Raw genomic sequence first — 20,307 nt, 5'->3', positions numbered from 1 at the left:
ATGGGATGCCTGGGTGGCTCAGCTGGTTAAGTGGCTGCCTTTGGCTCAGGTCATGATCCCAGCGTCACTCGAGTCCCACATCCGGCTCCTTGCTCAGCAGGGAACCTGCTTCTCCCTCTGCCTCTGCCTGCCATTCTGTCTGCCTGTGCTCACTCTCTCTCTCTGACAAATAAAATCTTTTAAAAAAAAAATCTTAATGATATTGCAAAAAATAATGGATATTTTCTGTACATGCCTTTCTTACATAATGGTGAAAGCTAAATATGCACTGAAGTATTAAGAGGAAATAAAAAGAAATATTATTAAATACAATTATTTAAAAAAGTTGTAGTGAGGGGCACCTGGGGGCCCAGGGTTAAGCCTCTGCCTTTGGCTCAGGTCATGATCTCAGGGTCCTGGGATCAAGCACTGCATCAGGCTCTCTGCTTAGCGGGGAGCCTGCTTCCCCCTCTCTCTCTGCCTGCCTCTTGCCTACTTGTGATCTTGCTCTCTATCAGATAAATAAATAAAATCTTTAAAGAAAATAAAACTAAAAAATAAAAAAAAGTTGTAGTGATATTGCAATGTACTAAATAATACACCTAGCACTGTTTAATCAATGTACCCCTGTGTTAGATCTCAGGTATGCTGTCAAGTCAGTCATGTTAGTTCATGGTACATTACCGTCTTTCTGTACAAGGTTGCTCTTCTTTTTTTCCCCCATCTCCATTTCTAACTCCTTTCAATCTGATATGTTTGATGTGTGTTTGACTATATATTCATCTTTCATAAGTATGTGCTTTGCGTATGAATTTATTTTTTTAAATTATGTCACACTTAGAAAATTATAAAATGTATACACACAGATTAGATAATAAGAAAAATACCTATGAACCTGCCTCCTAGTTTCATAGAAAGTTGCAGCACCTGAGACAGACTCCCTGTGTGTCTCTTCCTAACTGAATCCCTTTGCTGCACCTAAAATTCAAAACAGTAGATATTTTATTTTTATTTTTATTTAAAATTTGTTTTAAATAAAATGTTGGAGCCCAATGCCTTGAACTCATGGCCTTGAGATCAAGACCTGAGCTGAGATCAAGAGTTGGACACTTAAATAGTAGATATTTTGGATTTTGTGTTAATCATTCCTTGTTTTTCTTCCTAGTTTAATACCCATATTTGTATCCCTAATTAAAATTATTTTTATCCATTTTTGAAAGGCTACTTGAATAGAATTATACTGCTTTTATTCTTTTGTTACTTCTTTTGCTTTGTGAGATTTGTGTTGATGTATGTGATTAATAATAATTTTCAACATTGTGTAGTATTTTTTGTATGAATATACCACAAGTTATTTTTCTATTAAACTCTTATCTGATATGTGAGTTTTCAGTTGTTTGCTTTTTAAATAATGTTGATAATCTTTGCTTTTAACTGGAAAGTTTAGTCCATTTACATTTATTGATATTACTATTTGGATAGATCTCTGTCATTACATTATGCATATTCTATTGTCTCATTATTTTTCTGTTTCCTTTTCCTTCCTCTTATCATGCCAAAAAATGGTTATATTTTTATTTTTTTAATTTTAATTTTAATTTTTTAAAAAAATTTTATTTATTTATTTGACAGACAGAGATTACAAGTAGGCAGAGAGGGAGTCAGAGAGAGGAGGAAGCAGGCTCCCCGCTGAGCAGAGAGCCTGATGCGGGGTTCGATCCCAGGACCCTGGGATCATGACCTGAGCCGAAGGCAGAGGCTTTAACCCACTGAGCCACCCAGGCGCCCCTGGTTATATTTTTATTTTGTTGTTTGTATTGATTTTTCATTCCATTTTTTCCTTCTCTACTATTTTAGAAATTATATGCTATATGACTACTGTTTTAGTAATTATATTAGCTGTTTCAACATGTATAATTAACAAAGCTAACTGAAATTTTTATGTTACTCCTGAGAAATTGGAAGATTTTATAGTACTTTAAATTATTTTTCCCCTTTGAATGCATTTTTTTTGTCTTGTATTGGTTCTATTCTTTATTTTCAAACATAAATCAGATTTTTAAAAATTAAGACTTGTTTAAATATACCCACATTTTTACTATTATTTCTTGTCCATTATTCTTGCTTGTATTTCAGACTTTGTGAGTTAATTTTCTATGTGAAATCTATCCTTTATAATTTTCTTAAATGAGGGCATATGGTAAATTCAGTTTTTGTTTGCCAAAATGTCTTTATGCTATCCCATATTAAAACATAATATCATTCAGAATAAAATTCTAACTGCCAGTTATAATAGATCCTTGAAGAAACACTACTATTTTATGCACTATTATAAAATATATGGGGTGCCTGGGTGGCTCAGTGGGTTAAAGCCTCTGCCTTCAGCTCAGGTCATGATCTCAGGGTCCTGGGATCAAGCCCTGCATCAGGCTCTCTGCTCAGCAGGGATCCTGATGGCCCCCCTCTCTCTGCCTGCCTCTCTGCCTACTTGTGATCTCTGTCAAATAAATAAATAAATAAAATATTAAAAAAAAAAAAAAACCTTGCCAGCTAACTTATCCATAGTATGAAGAGATACCAACTTTAAGATGCATCCCACTTAAGGAAACCTGAGTGATTCAGTTGGTTAAGCATCTGACTTGTGATACTGGCTCAGGTCATGATCTCAGGGGTCGTGAGATTGAGCCCTGTGTTGGGTTCCATGCTTAACAAGGACTCTGCTTGAGATTCTTTCTCTCCCTCTGCCCCTAACCCCTTTTCCTCTCTCTCAAATAAATAAATAAATCTTAATTAAAAAAAAAAAAGTTGCATCCCAACTGCAGAGATGAGAAAACTTGTGTCTCAGAATCAATGAAAGATGATATATTTTTCTTCATGCATTACAGCTATCATTTTGCTGTTTTCTAGCTTCTTTGTTATTAAGAAGCCACTCACCAGCCCAACAGCTATTTCTTTGTAACCATCTGTCCTTTCTATTATCTGCTTTTTAGATAATTCTTTGCTATTCTGCAATTTCATTATGAGTGTATAGGTAAGGAATTCTTTTACTCTTCTTGAGATTTGTTGATATCTTTCAACAATTCTGTAAAATTCTCAGGCATTATGTCTTCTAATATTGACTCTGCCCATTCTCTAAGTTATAAATTTCTCGGACTCCATATAGACATATGATAGACCACCTCATGTTGTTCTCTGTGTCTTCAAACTCTCTCTTATATTTACCACTTATTTTTTCCTATATGCTGTCCTCTTGATAATTCCTTCATATAAATCCATTCATTCATGGGTGCCTGAGTGGCTCAGTCATTAAGTGTCTGCCTTTGGCTCAGGTCATCATCCCAGGATTCTGGGATCGAGCCCCACATTGGGCTCCCTGCTAGGCGGGAAGCCTGCTTCTCCCTCTTCTACTTCCCCTGCTTGTGTTCCCTCTCCAGCTGTGCCTCTCTCTGTCAAATAAATAAATTAAAAATCCATTTGTTCCTCTCTCTGTCAAATAAATAAATGAAATTAAAAAAAAATCCATTTGTTCTTCAGCTAGGTCTAATCTGCTTTTTAATGTGTCCATTCAATTTTTGAATTAAAATTATTTTTTTTTTTAAGATTTTATTATTTGTCAGAGAGAGAGAGGGAGAGCGAGCGAGCACAGGCAGACAGAATGGCAGGCAGAGGCAGAGGGAGAAGCAGGCTCCCCGCCGAGCAAGGAGCCCGATGCGGGACTTGATCCCAGGACGCTGGGATCATGACCTGAGCCGAAGGCAGCTGCCCAACCAACTGAGCCACCCAGGCGTCCCTGAATTAAAATTATTATACTTTTCCTTTCTGGAATCTTGCTCAGTTTTTTCCAACATGTTTATTCTTTGTGGTCTTGTGACTTATTTATATTTTCAAAATTCTCTTTTTTAAAAAAATTTTATTAAGGATTTTTTAAATTGTATTTTTATTTCATATTATTATTATTATTATTTTGAGAGAGAGAGAGAGTATGTGCAAGGTGGGGGAGTGAACGGCAGAAGGAGAGGGAGAGAAAGAATCTTATGTAGGCTCCATGTTCCATAAGAGCCCAACACAGGGCTCCATCTCATGACTCTGAGATCATGACTTGAGCCAGGATTGAGTTGGATGCTTACTCAACTGATCCACCCAGGCACCCCAAGAATTTTATTTTCAAGTAGTCTCTATACCCAACCTGAGGCTTGAACTCACAATGTCAAGATCAAGAGTTGCACTCTCCACCTACTAAGCTAGCCAGGCACCCCTCTTTTATTTCTTTAAATAGTTAAACATAATTATTTCGTATTTTCTTGTGCAGTTCTATTTCTTATTATCTTGGTAAGCATAAAATTCTAAAACCCGATAACTTAAAAAAAAGACATTTTGTTCCTTCAGTACATTAAGCACCATGTGATACATTTATACACTTTTAAGAGATTTATGTTAATACATTTTTCTTGGTTTTATTTGAATCATGCAAACTTTGTTTTTAACAAAAGTTACTTAACAAAAGTGTTAACAATTATACTTTGCATACTTTGTTCTTAACAAAAGTTACTTAACAAAAATGTTAACAATTACATTTTGCATACCCTTTTGACAATACGAGGAGATACTGTATTATAGGTAAATATACCCTAATCTTTACCTTCAATATAGATATGGAAGGAACACAAAATTATTGATTTACTAAAGTCAGATTTTAAGAAATTGATTTGTATAATAATATAATGCACAGGAATTGATTTGTAACCAAAAGTAAAACAAATACTGGTATATCTTTCATCAGTGGCCTTCTGATATTTCATGTTTCTTATAAAGTTTTTATTGGATGTGAGTTAAAATTTCCCCAGATATCTTATTTGTGTTTTTTTGATTCCTATACTCTTAGAAATTATATTTATTTAGATGTGCTTTATTTAAGGTGTTATAAATTATCAGGTAGCAATTTTTAAAAAAAACAAAGTAGTCTTTTAGGTCAACATGTTACTTGTTATCTTCCTGAGACCGATTGCATTGGTTACCATAGCAACTCAAAATAAATATTTTAAAGTTGTATTTTGTTTAAAGCTGCTTATTTGAGTTTGTGTGGGTTACAACATTGTTGGTTTTCATCAGTAGGATACATGTTTAGTTAATTAATTTGTATTTCTCTTTGTAGGCTTGTTTTGATCCACCTGTTGTGGTTCCGACCAAGAACCCAGTGATGTACAACAAAAGGGCAGCTGACCCAGTCCATCCTGACCTTACTGGTTTGTTGGTGAAAAACAAGAATCTTTTAGCTGAGGTATATGGATTATCTGAAAATAAAATGCCAAGGGAAATTATGTCCTCTGCAAAAGTAGGAAGAGAAACATTCTGATAAGGGCTCAAAGTATTATCTTAACCCAGTTTTGCTTTTTTCTCAATATTGAACTGCCTTATCATGGAGAAGCACTAATTTAGACCCAAGTCTGTCTTTTGCTAGATAAATTCTCTTGAGATAAATCATATGTATTTAAGTGCTTTTGAGGTGACTGCTAAATGCTGTATTGTTAAAATAGTGTTGAGGATGCTCAAAATTTATGTAAAAATAAGAAATTTTATGTTTTAAGCATTTTTTAGTGGAAAGGTTGATTTCCTATTTAAAACAGCACTGGGGCACCTGGGTGGCTCAATGGGTTAAAGCCTCTGCCTTCAGCTCAGATCATGATTCCGGGGTCCTGGGATCGAGCCCTGCGTCAGGCTCTCTGCTAGGCGGAGAGCCTGCTTCCCATTCTCTCTGCCTGCCTCTCTGCCTACTTGTGATCTCTGTCCGTCAAATGAAGAAATAAAATCTTAAAAAAAAAAAAAAAAAAACACATAGCACCAAATGTCAAATATCCACTAGTCTTATATAATACTTGATGAAACATGAGTGTGGGAGGCTCAGTCCTTTAAGCGTCTACCTTCCACTCAGGTTATGATCCTGGGGTCCTGGGATGGATCCCCACATCCAGCTCTTTGCTTGGTGGGAAGCCTGCTTCTCCCTCTGCCTGCTGCTTCTCCTCCTCCTCTTCCTCTTCCTCCCAGATTTATTGCCATATAATTGCCATATAACATTAAGTTTGAGACGTACAATGTGGTGTTTTGATATACATATACTTTGTTAAATAATGACCACAATAATGTTAATTAATACTTCCATCACCTCACATAATGACTGTGTGTGTGTGTGTGTGTGTGTGTGTGTGTGGTGAGAAGGCTGGTTTCTTCTGAGACCTCTTTTTTTGGCTTATAAATGGCCATCTAGTCTCTGTGTCTATATATATGTAGATAAAAACATATTTCTTTCAGTTTTATTTATTCTAATATTTTCCTTCCTTTAGCATAGAGATGAATGAACTTAAATTTAAATGGGGTTTATATAAGTCAATCCATTTTATAACACTGGAAATATTTCTTAATTTGTCTTTTTTTCCCCCTAGAAAAATGTAATGCCAATACCTGAAAACTAAAGCAGTTTCAGTATGGGTTGCATCAATGCTCTTGTCCACAGTATAACTTCCTACTAATATTTACTAAGTTTGGGATTTTTGATCATTCAGATTCGGATTAGATTAAGGCTTTTTGGTCTATGCTTAATTCATAAAGATGCGTTTTAAACCAAATGGTCAAAAAAGATCACAAGTTTTAAACCTTGTCTAAATGTAAACTATTTTTAAGAATTTTGAAGTACTGTTTATTTTTTTAAAGATTTTATTTATTTATTTGAGAGAGAGAGAGCATGAGCAAGGGGGAGAGGCAGACGGAGGAGGAGAAGCAGATTCCCTGCTCAGCAGGGAGCCAGATGCCGGGCCTCATCCAGGACCTGGAGATCATGACCTGAGCCAAAGGCAGACTCTAAATGGACTGAGCCACCCAGGTGCCCTCAAAGTACTTTTAAAAAGTATTTCTCTACATGTACATAAATCATTTGGTAACTATAAATGTTTTTAACCTATTTATCAAAGCAGAAATATGAACGGCTCTATGAGGTCTCATTTTGACTTCGTTTTCGATGGTATATATAAATAAAAGAATCTAGTAATTTCAACAGAATACCTTCAGCATAAGTTATTTTTCTCTTTTCCAATAGCCTATTATTCAATCCACAGGAACACAATTATCTTGATAAGGCAGTTTTTCTGCTCACTGTATGAATCTAAAATTTTTTGTTATAATCAACTTTACTTCTTTGTTGGACATACAAAAATAATTATCCTGTGTTTTGCCCAATAATGGAGAAACAGGAACAAGAGGGACTATATTTAAGAAAAGCCAGATATAGACATGGTAAATATTAAAGTGTTCAGTTGGTGATTGTGTTGTCTAGTTTAGGCACTATGACATTGAACTAAAAGTCTTGCATAGTGCTGGGTAGGCTGCTATAGGAATAAATAGGAGTTAAACAACTTGTAAAAAAATGTTACTCATAATATATATAATAAGGCCTGTGTGTTAAACTTAAAATACATTTAAAGCATTTTGCCAGTATTTTTAGCGTGATTTTTTCATGGAAATTTTTCATTTGTGAGAGCAATGTGACTGTGTTTATGCGGATAAGTTTTTTTTTTTTTTTCTTTCTTTAGTGTAGTAATAAGGCAAATAGTAGAAACCTAGTAGATGCAGCCATCTCTGGATGGGGAGAATGGAGGCAATACCAATTTTGCTGCTAAAGAAAAATATATCAGAACCAATTATTATTAGTTTTACTTGCAATTTTTATTAAGATAATTGAAGAAGCACATGCAGGTTTTTTTAAAAAAGATTTTTATTTATTTATTTGACAGAGAGTGATAGCAAGAGAGGGAACACAAGAAGGGGGAGTGGGAGAGGGTGAAGCAGGCTTCCTGCTGAGCAGGGAGTCTGATGTGGGGCTCTATCCCAGGACCCTGGGATCATGACCTGAGCCAAAGGCAGATGCTTAACGACTGAGCAACCCAGGTGCCCCGCACATGCAGTTTTAAGAAATAATACAAAAAAAAAAAAAAAAAAAAAAAGAAATAATACAGAAAGGGGCACTGGGGTGGCTTAGTGGGTTAAAGCCTCTGCCTTCGGCTCAGGTCATAATCCCAGGGATCGAGCCCCACATCAGGCTCTCTGCTGGGTGGGGAGCCTGCATCCCCCGGCCCCCTCTGCCTGCCTCTCTGCCTCCTTGTGATCTCTGTCAAATAAATAAATAAAATCTTTAAAAAAAAAAAGAAATAATACAGAGAGATCCTTTATAAACTTTATTGAGTTTATTCCACAATTTTGCAAAATATAACAACCTCAATATTGAAATTGAGGCAACACATCTACCAGTCCACCAATCTTATTGAGATTTCCCCAGTTTAACTTGTATTCGTGTGTTTGTGTGTATAAAGTTCTAAACAGTCAAGATACTGAACAGTTTGAACACCACAAAGATCTTTCCTGTTGCCATTTCATATCCATACCCACTTCCTTCCTACTGTCAACCTGTGGTAACCACTAATCTTGCCTTCATTCTAAAGTGTTATCATTTCAAAGGTGTTTTCTACATAAAAAGCTAAACATAAATTATCATATGACCTTTAAAAGAAGAGTGATATTATATGATCTGAAGTGACAACTAAGGATAGAATAGATATCTTTTGCCTGTATTCTTAGAACATTCTGCTCATACCACTATTATTGTACCTGTTAAGGTATATTCTAATTATTTGTTTTAAAATTGGTCTCCCTGATGAGCTGATAAATTTTCGAGAGTTCTTAATTTTCTCCTGGCACGTGCCTGGAACATAGAAGATACTGAAGGCTGGTTGGTCAAATAAAGAATGGCTTAGAGAGATGCTAGATGGGAAGCAGGAAGATCAAGTCGGAGGTCTTGTATCAAACAGTGCCTGAGATAGACAATGGGGCCCTAACACAAGACAAGGCAGCAAGGCAGCAGGCCTGGAAAGAAAGGGGTAGATATGAGAGACAGAGGTAAAATGAACAGACCTAGTAACTTGAGGGGAGGATTTTTAAAAAAGGGTTAATCAAGAAATGACTCTAATCTAATTAATATGTTTTTACAGAGATATAAATGAATTTTGAACTTTCCATTTTTAAAACATTTGATCTTATTATTAAAGTCTTTTCTAAATGGATTTTTTTTTTTAAATGGATTTTTCATAGAATACTTAGCCCATTGTAGTAAGCAAATAAATTGGTTTTAAAACACACTCTGGGGACGCCTGGGTGGCTCAGTGGGTTAAGCCTCTGCCCTTGGCTCAGGTCATGATCCCAGGGTGCTGGGATCAAGCCCTGTATCAGGCTCTCTGCTCAGCAGGGAGCCTGCTTCCTCCTCTCTCTCTGCCTGCCTCTCTGCCTACTTGTGACCTCTGTCTGTCAAATAAATAAATAGAACTAAAAATAAATAAATAAATAGGTTTTAAAACACACTCTGGGGATGCCTGGGTGGCTCAGTGGGTTAAAATCTCTGCCTTTGGCTCGGGTCATGATCCCAGGGTCCTGGGATTGAGCCCCACATCAGGCTCTCTGTTCAGCAGGGAGCCTACTTCCCCCTCTCTCTCTGCCTGCCTCTCTGTCTACTTGTGATCTCACTCTCTGTCAAATAAATAAATAATAAAGTTTTTATTTATTTATTTGACAGAGAGATAGAAAGAGCCAGAGAGCATAAACAAGAGGAATGGCCAAGGGAGAAGCAGGCTCCCCACAGAGCAGGGAGCCTGATGCAGGGCTTGATCTGAGGACCCTGGGACCATGACCTGAGCCAGACTTAGCCACTTAACTGACTGAGCCACCCAGATGTCCCCGGTCTTTTTCAGCTAGCAGCTTGTGGCTCTCTACTCTTGCTTCCCCTCTCACAGGTCATCACTCTTCATAACTTTAGGATCTTTTCTTTCCTTTGTTTGCCTTTAAAATATAGTCTTTCTCTTCACTCTCCTATCCACCCATTTCTCTGATCACGAAGGACAAGGCCAGGAAACAAGTGGAATCTCTTTTAGAAGAAAGGCCTCGGAATCCATTTCTCATCACAACCAGCATAAAGCAAACATCTATGACCAAAGCATTAAGTATTTCTTTTCTGCTAGGAATTATAGACTTCATTATTGGTATAATTTACTCTTATAACAAGATTTGAACAACTTTAATGTTGATGAGAATGAAATAACTTATTCCAAACCGTATGTGTCATTTTGATATGATTTTTTAAATTACACTGCTTTGGTTTTTATTTTATTTTTTTTTATAAGTTTATGTATTTAAGTAATCTCTACAATCAACATGGGACTCAAACTCATGACCCTGAGATCAAGAGTTGCACCCAACTGAGCCAAACAGGCACCCCCTGAAATAATTTTTAAAATATGTAACATTGGAATATGCTGTTAGGAAATTTGAGAGTCTTCATTTTATTGTATAGTAATGTATAATAAGGACACCTGGGTGGCTTAATCAACTGAGTGGCGGACGCTTGATTTTGGCTCATGTCATGATCTCTCAGGGACCAGGGATCGAGTACTGAGTCCGGCTCTGCACTCAGGATTATCTCTCTCCTTCTCCCTTTGCAGCCCCACTTGCTCACTCTATCTCTGTAAAATAAATGAGTAAGTCTTTTAAAAAAATGACATATAGGGACGCCTGGGTGGCTCAGTTGGTTAAGCAGCTGCCTTCGGCTCAGGTCATGATCCCAGCGTCCTGGGATCGAGTCCCACATCGGGCTCCTTGCTCAGCAGGGAGCCTGCTTCTCCCTCTGCCTCTGCCTGCCATTCTGTCTGCCTGTGCTCGCTCTCTCCCCTTCTCTCTCTCTCTGATAAATAAATAAAATCTTTAAAAAAAAAAAAATGACATATAGTGGCACCTAGGTTGCTCAGTGGTTAAGGCCTCTGCCTTTGGCTTGGGTCATGGTCTCAGGGTCCTGGGATCGAGCCCCGTATTGGGCTCTCTGCTCAGAGGGGAGCCTGCTTCCTCCTCTCTCTCTCTCTGCCTGCCTCTGTGCCTGCTTGTGATCTCTGTCTGTCAAATAAATTAAGAAAAAAATCTTTTAAAAAAAAGATGTATAAATTAAATACCCATAATGATTTAAAATAATGAATTTTCTAAAACCAAAATTATGATTTTCCCTTTCTCATTAGCTAAGAAATCTTCAAAACAAGCTCTTCATAAAAGAAACATCATTGCAAGAGATGAAGAATGTGCTAGAAAGTTATAAAGAAAATAATGTGCAACAGTCTTTCCAGATAATGTCCCTGAAAGATGATATCAAGGATCTAGAGGAACTTATTGCTTCTCTAACCAGAATTAAATCTTTGAAAAACACCAATATTCAGAATCTTGAAAGAGGCAACTGGGATCTAACTGAAAGAATTCTAGAACTAGAAAACCATCTAAGGTAGGAAATTTTCTAGTTTTTTTTTTCAAACACGTCATTTGTCATAAGCTTGAAAAGAATATATAAACTCTATATTCCTGATTGATCATGGAAATTAAATTTAGTAAGATTTCCTTTAATACCTGACTCAAAATTACTATGTGTAAAAAGACATTTTTATTGAAATATAATTCACATATGATTAAAATTCACCCTTTTAATCAGTTGTATTTCATTAAAAAAGAAAAGAAAAAATTCACCTCTTTAAAGTACACAATTTGGTAGTTTTTAGTGTATTCACAAGGTTGTGCAGTCATTACCACTACTCAATTCCAGAACATTTCATCACCCTCTAAAGAAACCCCACATCCATTAGCAATTACTCTGTATCACTCTGTCCAGTCTCTGACAACCACTCATCTACATTCTTTCTCTCTGAGTTGCCTTTTCTGGGCATTTCACATGAATGCCATCATACAGTATATGGCCTCTGTGTCTCCCTTATTTCACGTAGTGCAATATTTTTAAGATTAGCCTATGTTGAACCATAAATCTGTATACTCCACTCCTTTTTATGGCTGAAAATAATATTCTGTTGAATGAATGAATATACCACAATTTCCTTATCCATTCATTAGTTAATGGACATTGGGTTGTTTCCCCTTTTTGGAGGGGCTTTATGAATGATGCTGCTGTGATGATTCTTGTGTGATTTTTTATGTGACTGTATACTTCATTTCTCTTAAGGATATGCTTTGGAAGTAGAAAGCTGGGTCATGAAGTAACTCTAATTTACTTTTGAGGAATTTCCAGACTATTTTACAAGGTAGCTGCACCATTTTACATTCCCACCAGCAATGTCTGAGCATTCCAATTGCTCCACATCCTCAACAACACTTGTTACCGTTCATCTTTATGATAGCTATTCTACCACTAGAATATAGTATGAATTTGCGTCTCACTGTGACTTTATTTTCTATTTCCAAAAGATTAAAGAGTTGAGCATTTTTTCATCTGCTTATTGGCCATTTGTGTATCTTCTTTGTAGAAATAGAAATATCTACTCAAATCCTTTGCCCAATTTTATTTTATTTATTTATTTATTTATTTATTAAAGATTTTATTTATTTATTTGACAGAGAGATTACAAGTAGGCAGAGAGGCAGGCAGAGAGAGAGAGGAGGAAGCAGACTCCCCGCTAAGCAGAGAGCCCGATGCAGGACTCGATCCCAGGACCCTGAGATCATGACCTGAGCCGAAGGCAGCGGCTTAACCCACTGAGCCACCCAGGCGCCCCTTATTTTATTTTTTAATTTAAATTTATTTTTAAATTTTTTAAAGAGATTTTATTTATTTTTTTGACAGAGAGAGAGAGAACAAAAACAGGGAGAGTAGCAGAAGGAGAGGAAGAAGCAGGCTCTGCTGAGCAGGGAGGCCGATGCGGGACTCAATCCCAGGGCCTTGGGATCATTACCTAATGAAGGCAGACACTTAACCTTCTGAGCCACCCAGGCACCCCTGTTTAATATTTAATTTTTAAATTCAATTAATTAATATATTAATAAATAAATATAATATATGACTAGTTAATTGATAATTTATTAATTATTGATTAATGACTAGTTTTATTAATAAATTATTACTAGTTAATTAATAAATATATTACTAGTAAATATAGTATATTACTAGTTTACTAGGTAGAGGTCAATGATTCCTTAGTCTTATATAATACCCAGTGCTCCTCCTTAATGTCTATCACCCAGTTACCACACCCCTTACCCCCCTCCCTTCCAGCAACCCTCAGTTTGTTTGCTGAGATTAAGAGTCTCTTATGGTTTGTCTCCCTCTCTGATTTCATTTTGTTTTATTTTTTCCTCTCTTCCCCTATGATCCTTTGTTTTATTTCTTACATTCCACATATGAGTGAGATCATATAATTATCTTTCTCTGATTGACTCTTTTGCTTCACCTAATGCCCTCTAGTTCCATCCATGTCATTAAAAATGGCAAGATTTCATTTTTGATGGCTGGGTATTACTCCATTGTATGTATACCACATCTTCTTTATCCATTCATCTGTCAGTGGACACCTGGGGTCTTTTCAGAGTTTGGCTATTGTGGACATTGCAGCTATAAACATTGGGGTGCAGGTGTCCCTTTGGATCACTACATTTGTATCTTTAGGGTAAATACCCAGTAGTGCAATTGCTGGGTCATAGGGTAGCTCTATTTTTACCTTCTACCTATATTGTTTTTCAGAGTGACTGTATCAGTTTGCATTCCCACCAGCCATGTAAGAGGGTTTCCCTTTCTCTGCATCCTTGCCAACATTCATTGTTTCCTGAGTTATTAATTTTAGCCATTCTGAATGGTGTGAGGTGGTATCTCATTGTGGTTTATGATTTGTATTTCCCTAATGCCAAGTGATATTGAGCATTTTTTCATGTGTCTGTTGGTCATGGATGTCTTCTTTGGAGAAATGTCTGTTCATGCCTTCTGCCCATTTCCTGACTGGATTATTTGTTCTTTGGGTGTTGAGTTTGATAAGTTCTTTCTAGATTTTAGAAACTAGCCTTTTATCTGACATGTCATCTGCAAATATCATCCCCCAATCCATCTGTTGTCTTTTGGTTTTGTTGACTGTTTCCTTTGCTGTGCAAAAGCTTTTGATCTTGATGAAGTCCCAGTAGTTCATTTTTACCTTTGTTTCCCTTGCCTTTGGAGAAGTGTCTAGCAAGAAGTTGCAGCAGCCAAGGTCAGTGAGGTTGCTGCCTGTGTTCTCCTCTAGGATTTTGATGGATTCCTGTCTCACATTGAGGTCTTTTATCCATTTTGAGTCTATTTTCATGTGTGGTGTAAGGAAATGGTCTACTTTAATTCTTCTGTATGTGGCTGTCCAATTTTCCCAACACCATTTGTTGAAGAGACTGTCCTTTTTCCCCCTTGGATATTCTTTCCTACTTAGTTGAAGATTTGTTGACCATAGAGTTGAGAAGCCATTTCTGGGTACTTTATTCTTTTTTTTTTTTTTTTTAAGATTTTATTTATTTATTTGACAGAGATCACAAGTAGGCAGAGAGGCGGGGGGAAGCAGGCTCCCTGCTGAGCAGAGAGCCCGATGTGGGGCTCGATCCTAGGACCCTGGGATCATGACCTGAGCTGAAGGCAGAGGCTTCAACCCACTGAGCCACCCAGGTGCCCCACTGGGTTCTTTATTCTGTTCCATTAATCTATGTGTCTGTTTTCATGCCAGTACTGTACTGTCTTGATGATTACAACTTTATAATAGAGCTTGAAGTCTGGAATTACGATGCCACCAGCTTTTTTTTTTTTTTTCAACATTCCTTTGGCTATTTGGGGTCTTTTCTGGTTCCATACATATTTTAGGATTATTTGTTTCAACTCTGTGAAAAAAGTTGATGGTATTTGGATAGGGATTGTATTGAATGTATAGATTTCTCTAGGTAGCTTAGAGATTTTAACAATATTTGCTCTTCCAATCCATGAGCATGGAACATTTCACACTATTGTGGTCAGAAAAGATGCATAATATGATTTCAGGCTTCTTAAATTTATTGAGACTTGTTTCAAAGCATGATGTGTGATCTGTCCTGGAGAATGTTCCATGGACACTTGAAAAGAATGTGTATTCCATTGTTTTGGATGGAATGTTTTTGATATGTCTGTTAAGTCCATCTGATCTAATATATCATTCAATGACACTGTTTCCCTATTGATTTTTCTGCTTGGATAATCTATCCACTGATATAACTCGTGTGTTAAAGTCCCCTACTATTATAGTATTACTGTCAGTTTCTCCCTTTATGTCTGTTAATATTTGCTTTATGTATTTAAATATTCCAATTTTGGGTGCCTAGATATTTACAGTTTTTATATACTTCTGTTGAACTGACTCCTTTATCATTATGTAATGCTCTTCTTTGTCTCTTGTTACAGTCTTTGTTTTAAAGTTTGTTTTGTTTGTTATAAATATTGCTATTCTGGCTTTGCCTTTTTTTTTTTTTTTTTTTTTCATTTCTATCTGCATGGTGTATCTTTCTCCATCCTTTCACTTTCACTTTCAGGCTCTTTAGCTCTGACCTGAGTTTCTTATAGCCATATATAGATGGCTCGTGTGTGTGTGTGTGTCTGTGTTTTAAATCTGTTCTGCCACACTTATCTTTTGTTTAGAGCAGTTTAGAACATTTACATTTAAAGTAATTACTGATAGATATCTACTTATTTTCATTTTGTTAATTGTTTTCTGGTTATTTTTGTAGTTATTCTCTCTATCTTCTCACATTATCGTTCCTTGTGACTGATGACTTTCTGTAGTATTATGCCTGAATATTTTCTCTCTATTTTTTGTGTATCTATCATGGGTTTGGGGTTTGGGGTTACTTTGAGGTTTATATGTAGGACCCTAAATAAATAGCAGCTTATACTAAGTTGATTTAAGTTTGAACATATTCTAAAATAACTTTTTTTTAAACTCTCTCCTTCATGTCTTATGTATATGCTGTGATATATATATATATATATATATATATTTAAGATTATTTATTTATTTGACAGAGATCACAAGTAGGCAGAGAGGCAGGCAGAGAGAGAGGGGGAAGCAGGCTCCCTGCAGAGTAGAGAGGCCAATGTGGGGCTCGATCCCAGGACCCTGAGATCATGACCCGAGCCAAAGGCAGAGGCTCAACCCACTGAGCCACCCAGGCGCCCCTGTGATATATTTTATATCACATTTTTCTTACTTCTAATTATGGCCTTTTCTTTTTCACTTAAACAAGTCCCTTTAACATTTCTTTTTTTTTTTTTTTTAAGATATTATTTATTTATTTGACAGAGAGAGCTCACAAGTAGGCAGAGAGGCAGGCGGTGGGGCGGGGGGTGGGGAGGTGGGAGACAGGCTCCCCACTGAACAGAGAGCCCAATGTGAGGCTTGATCTCAGGACTCTGGGGTCAAGCCAAAGGCAGAATCTTTAACCCACTGAGTCACCCAGGCACCCCTCCCTTTAACATTTCTTGTAACACTGGTTTGGTGGTGATGAACTCGATTAACTATCATTTGTTTGGGAAACTCTTTACTTCTCCTTCAATTCTGAATGATAACCTTGCTAGGCAGACTACTTTGGGTTGTAGGTGTTTTCCTTTCAGTTCGTTGCCTCATCTTTCCAGCTTGCAAAGTTTCTGCTGAAAAATCAGCTGAGAGACTCGTTGGATTTCCCTTGCATGTAACTAATTGCTTCCCTCATGCTGCTTTTAAAATTCTCTCTTTATCATTAATCTTTGACATTTAATTATTATGTGTTGGTGATTTGGGCCTCCTTGATTTCATCTTGTTTGGAGCTCTCCATGCTTCAAGTCTGTTTCCTTCCCCAGGTTAGGGAATTCTTATTATTCCCTTTTTTTTTTTTTTTAAGATTTTACTTAATTATTTGGCAGAGAGAATGTGTGTGAGCAAGCATAAGCAGGAGGAGCTGCAGAGGGAGAGGGAGAAGCAGGCTCCCCACTAAGCAGGGAGTCCAATGCAGCGCTCAATCCCAGGACCCTAGGATCCTGACCTAACCAAAAGGCAGATGCTCAACCAACTGAGCCATCCAGGCATCCCTCAGATGCTATTGCTTCAAATAACTTTTCTTTCCCTTTCTCACTTCTCCTTCTGGAACCCCTATAATGCATATTGTTTGCTTGATGTTGTCCAAGAGATCCCTTACCTATCCTTTTTTAAAAAATTTCTTTTTTCTTTTTGCTATTCAGCTAGGGTTCTTTCTATTACCATGTCTTCCAGATTACTGGTACATTCTTCTGCATCCTCTAATCTACTGTTGATTCACTCTAGTGTAGTTTTCATTTCAGTTATTGTACTCTTCAATTCTGATTGGTTCTCTTCTATATTTTCTCTTTGTTGAAGTTCTCACTGAGTCTACTCTTCTTTCTGACCTGGTGAGCATCTTTATGATCATTACTTTAAACTCTCTATCAGGTATAGTGCTTATCTCCATTTCATTTAGTTCTTTTTCTGGTGTTTTATCTTGCTCACTCATTCAGGGGATATTCCTCTGTCTCCCCATTTTGCCGGACTGTCTGTTTCTATGAATTATGGAGGACAACTTCTCCTAAACTTGAAGGAATGGTCTTGTGTAATGTCATCTCCTGTGTATGCTGTGTGTGCCTGGTGACTTTGGCTGGCTGGCTGGAGCTGTGTCTGGCATGGGCTGAGGTTCCCAGTGCCCTCTGTGCTAAGGCTACCCTGGTAGGATGGCTGGAGCTGAAGTGAGTATGAACCTGGGTGGTCCCAGGATTCTGTGCACACAGTGTACCAGCAGAATGGCTGAAGATGAATTGAGTGCAAACAAGTGGGTCCTGGAGCTCTTCATGCAGATCGCCCCGGCAGGACAGTTAAAGCTTAAGTGGGCACAGGCTGGTAGGATCCTGGCTTCTCTGTGCAAAAGTCCCCCTGGCAGGATAGCTGAAACTGAAGTGGGTACAAACAGGACATCTTAGGTATCCCTGTGCAGAGGGAACCCTGGCAGAACAGCTAGAGCCAAGGTGGGGCCTAGACCAGGGGATTCTGGGGTGCTGCACAGGGCTACCCTGGGAGGTAAGCTGAAGCAGAAGTGGATGAAAGCTGGGATGTCCTGGTGTATTCAGTGCAGAGGGTGCCCTGTTGGGGTGATTAGAATAGAGGCTGGCATGGGCCAGGGTTGTTCCAGGATGCTCTGTACAGGAGGCCCCATGGTGGGGTGGCTGGAGCTGAGGTGGAGTGCGGGCGTAGGAGTCCCAGAGTGCCCCATGCAGGAGGTGTCCTGGCAGGGCAGCTGGAGGTGAGGTGAGCATGGGTTGGGAGTTCCCAGGTTGTTCCCTGCAGGGGGTACCATGGCAAGACAGCTAGAGCTGAAATAGGCATTAGCTAGGAGGTCCCAGAGTGCTCTGCATTGGGAGTACCCTAGTAAGCTCTCTGGGGCTGAAGTGGTGTGAGCCTGGAATTTTCTAGGTGCTTTATGCCTGTATTACCTTCATATGAAGGCTAGAGCTCTAGCAGTTGCTGGACCAGAGGTGTCCCAGTGTGTGCCATGCTGGGGCTACCTTTGTGTGAAAGCTGTGTTTGGTGTGGGCCAGGGGTCTGGGGCTCACTGAGGTGGCAGGCTGGCTATGGTGCCTTGAACTTGTACACTAGTGTGGTCCTCATCCATATTATCAAGGTGGTTGGAGAATGTAACTATGGTGCTCACCAGCCCCTTCAACGTGGAGAGAGTTCTAGCAGCTCCCCCTGCTGTCTTTCAGAGTTCTAGGGCTGGCTCTTTTATCTTAGCTCCTCTTTTAAACCGTGGCTTTTCTGTGCACAGAGTATCTGAGGCTAGTGTAGGCCAGGTTTGCTGGTGTGACAGGCTGGCCATGGTGCCTGACCCCTGTCCTATCCTCACCATCAAGATGGAAGGGGAATGTAAACCCTGGTGCCCCCAGCCCCTCCACTCAGTGACAGCTCCACCTGTTCCCTCATGTCCCATCAAGATTCTAGACCTAGCTCCTTTACACGGTGATGGTTCCTTCATGCCCCAGGGCATCTGAGGCTGGTATGGGCCAGGCACCCAGTGCTCACAGCATCTGGAACCCTGCTCCCATCTGCATCACCAAGGTGGAGGGGGAGCACAAACTATGCCACCTGCCAGCCTCTCTGACCTATAGAGAGTTCCAGTAGCTCCCTCACCCTGGGAAGGGTTCCAGGGCTAGTTCCTCCACATTCCACTTGCTTTTCTAACCTCCAGCTATCCCTCCAAGCCCCAGGGCATCTGCGGCTGGTGTGGACCAGTGACCCAAAGCTTGCAGACCTGTCAGTCAAAGCACCTCTATCTCTCCTGGCTCTCCACGTGGTCTTCCCATCTTCTGTTGTGCAAAAACTGTTCAGACAGCCCTCAACTCCCCCTCGGGCAGAACTGCCGCACCCTCGAGATGTAGGTCTGGTGCCTTTGTGAAGGAGGTGAGCCCAAGGTCTTCCCATTTCACCATCTTGGACTGGACATCTACTGTTTCTTTTAATGCATTTCTTCTGACAGTTTTTTTTCCTTTTTTTTTCTTTTTTCTGAAACTATATTATTTCATTTTCTTTCTTTTTTTTGAGTGTTTTTTTTTTTAAACTGAGTGTAGAATTCTGGCTAATATTTTTTCTTACAGCACTCTAAGATGTCATCTGATTATCTTCTGATTTCTATAGTTTCCATTGAAAAGTTAGTCATCAGTTTCATTGTACCTTTGAAGGGAATAATGTGTGCTTTTTGTTGTTGTTGTTGGTAGCAATTTGACTATGATGTGTATTCGTGTGGCTTTCTTTGTATCTATCTTGGTTAGTCTTTACAGAATTTATGGAATCTATCAATTTTGTCTTTCATTAGGTTTGGAATCTTGGGAATTATTTTTTCAAATATTGTTTTTGTCCCACTGTGTCTTTACTCTCACTCTAGGGTTATAGTTACAGATGTGTTAGACCTTTGCATGTGTCCTGCATGTCTTTAATATAACCTTTCGAGGTAAAATTTTCTATTTGGATGATTTCTATTTGGATGAATAATTTCTTTTGAACTGACTCAAATGCACTAATTCTGTAAGCTGTGATTACTAGACAGAAGAGAAAAAACCCAAAAACATAGAAGATAGATTGAAATTTTAACTTAGCTATAGGTATGGGGTAGAAAATATTACCAATACCTATCAATTAGTAATCAAAACAAAAACCAAGTAATTAGCTATTTGTATATTTGATTAAAAAAACCTTTTACATATGCTATTCTCTATTGCTGCATCATTATTCTAATTCCCTTTTCTCTCATCAAATCCCAGTAGAAGAGCCCATCAGGTATTATTAAAATAGGAGTACTTGTATCCTTCTGGAACCTCCTGATCATCACAGTGTTACCAATAGTGGCAGGCAAGATATTCATGCTCAAATTTCCCCATGAAAAGGATGGTTTAAAATTTGACCTTCCCCAGGG

At 38.3% G+C, this 20,307-nt stretch overlaps 1 protein-coding gene across 5 annotated transcripts in view; it reads left to right on the top strand.

Moving 5' to 3' along the window:
- The window catches only part of LOC132000026 (uncharacterized), a 46,521-nt gene that overhangs the window by 9,376 nt on the left and 16,838 nt on the right, over positions 1-20,307 (top strand). For all 5 annotated transcript variants that reach the window (XM_059373377.1, XM_059373378.1, XM_059373380.1 and 2 more), the window contains exons 3-4: positions 5,132-5,257; positions 11,076-11,332. In XM_059373377.1, the coding sequence (XP_059229360.1) occupies positions 5,177-5,257; positions 11,076-11,332 (338 nt within the window). In that variant the 5' untranslated portion in view covers positions 5,132-5,176. The remainder of the gene's footprint in view (positions 1-5,131; positions 5,258-11,075; positions 11,333-20,307) is intronic.

This window comes from Mustela nigripes, chromosome 13 (genome assembly GCF_022355385.1).
Source record: "Mustela nigripes isolate SB6536 chromosome 13, MUSNIG.SB6536, whole genome shotgun sequence".
Classification (NCBI taxonomy): Eukaryota; Metazoa; Chordata; class Mammalia; order Carnivora; family Mustelidae; genus Mustela; species Mustela nigripes.
The sequence above is the reverse complement of the archived record's forward strand: the minus strand, read 5'-3'. Positions and strand labels throughout refer to the sequence as shown.